Source organism: Buceros rhinoceros, unplaced genomic scaffold (genome assembly GCF_000710305.1).
Source record: "Buceros rhinoceros silvestris isolate BGI_N320 unplaced genomic scaffold, ASM71030v1 scaffold18758, whole genome shotgun sequence".
Taxonomy (NCBI): Eukaryota; Metazoa; Chordata; class Aves; order Bucerotiformes; family Bucerotidae; genus Buceros; species Buceros rhinoceros.
In genome coordinates, this window is record NW_010426532.1 from 774 (window position 1) to 7,215 (window position 6,442).

Sequence of the window (6,442 nt, forward strand, 5' to 3'; positions counted from 1 at the left end):
GGGTGACAGAGATGGAAACTGAGACAAGTTTCTCCTGCGGCCACCAGAACTTTGCCCTCTGCAGCGACAGGCAGGTTGAGGTTGTCCTTTCAAGCTGTCGGTCACACCAGGCTCAGGGAAGTGTTGAAATGTCTGCAAAGGCAGGACGAACTGCACAGCTCCGGCCTCCGGATGATGAGGGCCCATGTCCCCACCGTTTCCCATCAGGCAGCTGTCACGAGGCAGAGGCAGGCTGGTTTTCTCTCTGTGACAGACCCAGTGAGGTCAGGTCCCCTCGAGCCTGGATCACTTCCCCGCCTGCCCAGGGTGCAGCGAGCGGGCAGTGGAACCACTGCTGAGGCGGAGCCTCTCAAACATTCTGGTGAAGGCACCGCTCAGAGCACAGGATGTTCCACCCGAGCAGCCAGTCCCATCCCCTCGCTGTCAGCTGACGAGTCCCTTCCCCAGACGCCAGCGGTGGCGGGAGGTGGGAGACGTCATTACGTTCAGTGGTGTAAACCCTGTGCCCAGAGTTTGCCTCTTCACCCAGCCAGAACAGAACTCCCCCCCAGCTGCTCCTGTCTCTCCTCTCCCCAGTACTGGCGGCAGGTCTATCTCATCACGGTGCTTGCCATGATCCTGGCCGTGTTCTTCGCCCAGATCCACCCCAGTTACCTCACGCAGCAGTGGCAGAGGCTGCGCTCCCTCATCTTCTGCTCCGTGTCAGGCTACGGAATCATTCCCACCATCCACTGGATGTGGCTCCACGGCGGCCTCGGGGCACCTATCGTCCAGGTAAAGGGGGAACAGAAGGAAATAACGTCCCCCCTGCTCCTCCCCTGCCGTCTTCCTCCAGCCCTCCTGCGCTTCGGAAAAGGAGGGGGAAGCAGCGGGAGTTCCTATCTCAGCACAGAATTAATCCTTTGGGCTGAATGCCCAGAGCCAGCACCTGGGAGTTCACTGCGGAGCGGGGAACAGGCCAAGCAGATTAAATCTGCCTCACCCCGAGTAGGACTGAGCCGTGGGACTGCGGGTACCTGCCCGCAGGACCCAGGGAGCAGCCGGCAGGGGGGGGGCAAAAAAACTGGGGAGTTCACGGCGGAGCGGGGAACAGGCCAAGCAGATTAAATCTGCCTCACCCCGAGTAGGACTGAGCCGTGGGACTGCGGGTACCTGCCCGCAGGACCCAGGGAGCAGCCGGCAGGGGTGGGCCACGCCCTCGCTCGCCCCAGGACGCGGGATGGGAGGTTGGAGCGGTCTGTCAACCTGCACCGCTGCGGAGGAGCGAGGGGAACCCAGGGGAACCCACCGTCCATCGCTCAGGGGAGAGTTATTGGCGTCCTCTGCAGTTCCCTGGGCTGGCAGCAGAAATCACTGCGTGCCTGCTCACCCCTCCGGCTCTCACACAACCCTCCTTTAACGTTGCTGGGAAATTCCTGAACCATTTTCCTGCTCTTATTATTCCCCTTCAAATTATGCCCTGAAAAAGCAACACTGAAAAGGCAGGTGAAGGCAGGAAATTCTGCCCCAAAACGAAACCCCCAGAATCGCTGCGGTCGCCCGGGGATGAACTGTGCTGAAGAATGCACTTCCTTTTCACAGTGAGGAGGAACCTGGGGTGGTGGGTTAGCCTGGCCCCAAGCCGCTCTGGGATGCAGCAGAGCAGCACCGAGGAGCAGCACTGGCTGCCCACAAACTAGAGACAGGAGCTGGCCCCCCCTGCCAGGGCCCTGAGCCCTGGCGACGGCAGCCCCCGCTGGGAAGGGGGAGTCGCGCTGAAGCCCCCTTGTCCCGGCTGCTCACTGCGGGGTCCCTGTCCGGCAGTGACAGAGCCCCGGCTGCTGCCGCTGCACAGGAACATGCAGAAGCCCTGGGCTGAAGCAGACAGGGCGGGGTAAAGCCAGTGTCTTCCCACCCAGACCTGGGCGTCTGCTTCCCCGCCAGACTCTGTCCGCAGACAGCACAGGCAGTGAGGGGAGGTTCACTCTGGTCGTGTCTTTTCCTCTGTTTTTTCCTCCACTTACCTTCTAACAGAATAGGAGAGCTGCCTTCTCTTTTGCAGGAGTTTGCCCCGCGGGTCCTTGTCATGTACTTCATCGCTGCTGTCGCTTTTCTCTTCTATATTTCCAAAGTTCCAGAAAGATACTTCCCAGGTAGGACACTCTCCGCGGGGTGGTTTCTCTGCAGTTAAGCCTCCTGCGGCGTCACAGCCCTTGCTGGGAGCCCTGAGCTTCCTGTGAGGGTGCAGGCTGACCGTGTGGTCATCTCCCTTGAGTCACACGGTGCCTGTGCTTGCACCAGATCAAGTGATCTGGCGATCGAGTCTGTTAAAGACCTTCCACTGCCCCCCAGCCAGGGGAGGGGGTGGCTTTGCTCTGGAGGAGCCCGACTGCTGCACTGCTCCAGTTACTGCCCGGTCTAACAGCTGAACCACTCACCCTCTTTCTTGCCCCCAGGACAGCTGAACTACCTCGGCTCGAGCCACCAGGTCTGGCACATCCTGGCGGTGGTCATGCTGTACTGGTGGCATCAGTCCATGGTGTACATCATGCAGTACCGACACAGCAAGCCCTGTCCCGATTACAGCCCGGACCTGTGAGTGGAGGTACCGCAGACCTCGCACGCGCGGGAACAGCGCGCTGCAACAGCAGGGGGTTCAGCACTCCTGGGTTTGTCTGGTCCCGAGCTCCAGCCCACCTCCCTCAGCAGCTTCCCCGCAGACAGCGCTGACGGTCCACGCTCCCGCGGCCTGGCGCTCTGCTCCTCTGCTGCTGCCCCGCACGAGGCCGCAGCGCCCCGGCGCAGCGCTGGGGAGCAGGGCTGCCAGGGACCTCCCCACTCGCTCGCACCATTTCATAACCTCAGGCCCTCATTAGCTTTTGTTCCCAAGTCGCCTTTTCCTCGGGCTTTTGGCAGGTGTTCAGCCTCCTACGTGTTGACCTGGATTTTTCTGGGATCAGGTGAGAGCTGGTAATTTCATCTGCACAGGAAGGGACTGAACTAGTTTCCCTGCTGTGTTTCAGAGGCCTGGCCATGAGGTGGCTGACTGAGGGTCTGGGCCTTGCCTGGTGAGCTGAGCTCTGAAGTCACGTGCTGAGGCAGTTCCTTCTCTGACTTCTGGACCGTCACCTGCTTGCTGGGGAAAGGCTGTTGAAAACCCGTCAGCACTGCCCGGGACTGGACAGACATTCCCTGCTCTGCAGTCACGCTCCAGACAGGTCGTCCTGGTGCAGGACAAGGCAAGGTGGGCTGGAGAGCTCAGCGTTCGCATCACAGCAGCATCTGCTTTGCTTGGTAGACGCCACCAGCAGAAGGAGGAGCCTCTGCCGAGCTGACAGGCCCGTGGAGCAGGTTCTCAGGGTTTGCTCCTGTGTGTGACTAAGCAACGGCTGCTGACAGCGTGACTGTACCCCCACGGCAATGGTGGGGCTGATCTCGGATCCAGTCCCAGCGGTAAGGTGTGCTGCATCCTTCGGGGTCTTTGAACGACATGCTTGTGCCTCAGCAGCTGTATGGCAACGTGCCAAGCTGAACGCTGTGGACTCCTGCCCTTTCCTGGGCGAGCTCGTCCCCTTTTTCTGGGAGATAAGAGCACGTGTCATCCAGCAGAGCTCCATCGGTGTTTGAGATCTTCCTCCCGCAACAGGGGTAGGGCCAGTACTTCCCGCTCCCCAGACTCCCCCGGTCTCGTGGAACAAGTGTTCTGAAGTAGTTCTGGAGCAGCGCCAAGCCTGGGGGTTGTGTTTGAGGCTGCCTGGCAGGAGAGCTGCAGGGACGTTTTACATTACCTTCGACAGGATGAAATACACTCCGCCGCAGGGAGGCCAAACCACTGACCTTTGGCCTTTTGCCGCCTGACGCACCGCAGTGCACCTGCAGACTGCGTCACCGAGAGTGATGGGCCACCGTAAGGGACCCATCGCCGTGAGGCAGCCTTGGGGTTCAGAATCTGTCCTGAAACCATCTCCGACACCCAGCACTCCGGAGAGGTGAACCGTGCAGGTTATCAGGTCGCTGTCGCGCAGCCTGGTGAGCCGCAGGGGGAGCTGGTTCTTCAGACAGCGTTGGAACTGTCTGGATGTCGGGGTTAGAAGGAACGTTTTGAAGTGGCTGCTGTCCAGCAGCCGTTGTGTTGTCAGTCCAGCTGGGCAGGGGCAGCAAGTGCTGCTGCTTCACACGAGCCCTCGCCCATTCCTCTGCTTGCCTCACGGTGCTGCTCTGAATCCCAGGGGGTTCTAGGGTGGGAGCAGAGCTGTGGAAGGACGCTTTAGAGAGGGGGAGGTGCCCCGGCTGGGCGCTCTTCTGGGACTATAAACTGTCCCAGCTCAGCTCGCTGCGGCTCCCCTCGCTACCCCTCAGTGGTCCTTCGGTGGTGTCCAGCATCTTCCCTCCTGTTGTGCGATGGCCTCGCTCCCCCAGCGGAGCCCATGCTGACAGGCACTGCGGGACAGTTCCAGCTGGGTGTCTTACAGCCGCGGTGGCACTGCCTCGCAGTGGGCAGGGAAACCTTAGCCCCTGTGCCCAAAGCGACGCAGCGCACGGGGAGCCCTTCACAACCGCACTCGGGAGGGGTTTCCCTCAGTGGGTTTCACTTGCCTGGGGGGAGAGGCTGGCTTTGGCAGCGCCTGCCTTGGGGCAGGCAGGCTGCTGGCAGGACCCCCAGCACTGCCCCCGCCCCGGCTACACACACCCAGCTCCCTCAGCCTAACTTGTTGGGGTGTGCCAAGGACACACGGATTATCCATGGCAGCTTCCCGTCGGGCCCCAAGCCCCCTGGGGATGGCGAGGGCAGGACCGTAACTTCCCTGGAGGGAGACTGGAGAGGGATGACAACTGTAGAGTTCGGGAGCGGGGGTTGGTTTTGTTTTTCTCTCAACTCAAGCAAAAAGTAGTGGCAAGAACTGACCTTGCATTTACGACTCAACTCCCAGACCTTCAAGCCTTTCACTGTATACACTGATTTTGTATTTTTTTTTTTTTTTAAAAAAACTTGATAGCCAAGCAAGTTCCAAGTGCACTAATTTCTACGGAAGCCTGACAAGGAGCCCGCCAGTCCCAAAGCCTGTTTCCAGTGTCACGTGAACAGTAATAGCGGAGGACCGCGTGTCTGCTGGAGTCATCCTGACTGCGCGGTTTGCTCCTGTCTGTCTTTGTGTAACTCTCAATGACCGCAGCAGCTTTCGCTGGGTGAGGATACGGGCTGCCAAGCTGTACGTTTTTATCACCCTGACCCCACTTACCAAGCTGCATGATGGTCTTTGATGTACATACTGAGCCTGTAAATAAAGGTATTACAGTCCGTGGGATGTGTACGTGGAGTAACCTCCTCCTGGCCCCTCGCATCGCGCAACAACCGATGTGGATTAACTCAACCGCGCGGCCGCTGGCACCTCCCCGGGTGGTGAAGGTCCAGGGAGCCCCCCACCACCAGTGGCAGCAGCAGCAGTGCTGGCTGGTGCATACCGAGAGCCCCCACGTGAGCCCTGAGCCCCGCGGTGTCGAAGGAGATCTGCCACTCACTGTTGCCACGTTTGTTTATTGAACGGCTGCGAGTATTTGGTGACGTACATCAGGTCCACACGCAAGTCCCAGTTGTCTCTTTAGTGGTACACAAAAAAGCTTTAGAAACTAGAAGTCTAACAAGAAACGGAAGTGTCGGTCAGGAAAGTGCACTTAGAAGCTGAATGCCAGCAGTTTTAAAACAGCGTTTATGCTCTTCAGTGCCAGGCGACGCCGCGGTCACAGTCAGCCGTGCGCACCACGGCCTGGGCTCTCCCTTCCCTGCAAGCTCTACGGAGCAGCAACGCAGCAGCCGCCCTTCGCGTGTGTTCCTCGTCCGCTCACGTTCACTCCCTTACGTCCCGCGGAAGCGACAGTGGCTGCTGCATTACTGAGACACGGCCATGCCTCAGATGCACCGTGAGTGTGAGCAGGGTGTACGCGGTAGAGACCTTTCGCATATAAAAATACACGATATAGTATAAAAAAACCCAGACAAACTCGTATTCTCGCAGTAGCAAATACATCAGCTTATCTTCACAGTACTCGGTTTGACGAACCGGGAGATGGGAAGTTCTCTCCTCCCCACGGGGTCCCAGGCTACAGGTTGCCCAACGCAACTGCCCCCCATCTCGGGGCCGCAGGGAGGCTGCGGAGAACCACGACTGCGGTCTTTCTTCCCATGACCGCAGCCATTAAGGCTTCCTGGTACCTGCAGACAGACTCTCTCTCAGGCAGCTGATTCCCACAGGGCTGTGGGTCAGGCCTCACTGTGCTGAAAGAGAAGCTGTCCCAATCAGTTTGAGCTGCCAGCTCCTTCCCTCACCATTACTGTCCTCCCAGCAGGGACCTCGTCTAGCGCAGCAAGGCGCTGCCCCTGGTTCAGGTAGGGTCACACTATGCACACGAGCGCACGCTCCCTGCCGCTCAAAGCAACAGGGAAGTGACTTCCCGACAGACCTGC

At 59.4% G+C, this 6,442-nt stretch overlaps 1 protein-coding gene across 1 annotated transcript in view; it reads left to right on the forward strand.

Moving 5' to 3' along the window:
* PAQR3 (progestin and adipoQ receptor family member III) overlaps nucleotides 1-2,578 on the forward strand; it is a gene marked incomplete at its 5' end in the record, with an annotated part of 2,971 nt that extends 393 nt beyond the window's left edge. The window contains 3 exons of the mRNA XM_010141559.1: nucleotides 577-774; nucleotides 2,042-2,132; nucleotides 2,436-2,578. Coding sequence (XP_010139861.1) covers nucleotides 577-774; nucleotides 2,042-2,132; nucleotides 2,436-2,578 — 432 coding nt within the window. The remainder of the gene's footprint in view (nucleotides 1-576; nucleotides 775-2,041; nucleotides 2,133-2,435) is intronic.
* Between the last annotated feature and the right edge of the window lie 3,864 nt (nucleotides 2,579-6,442).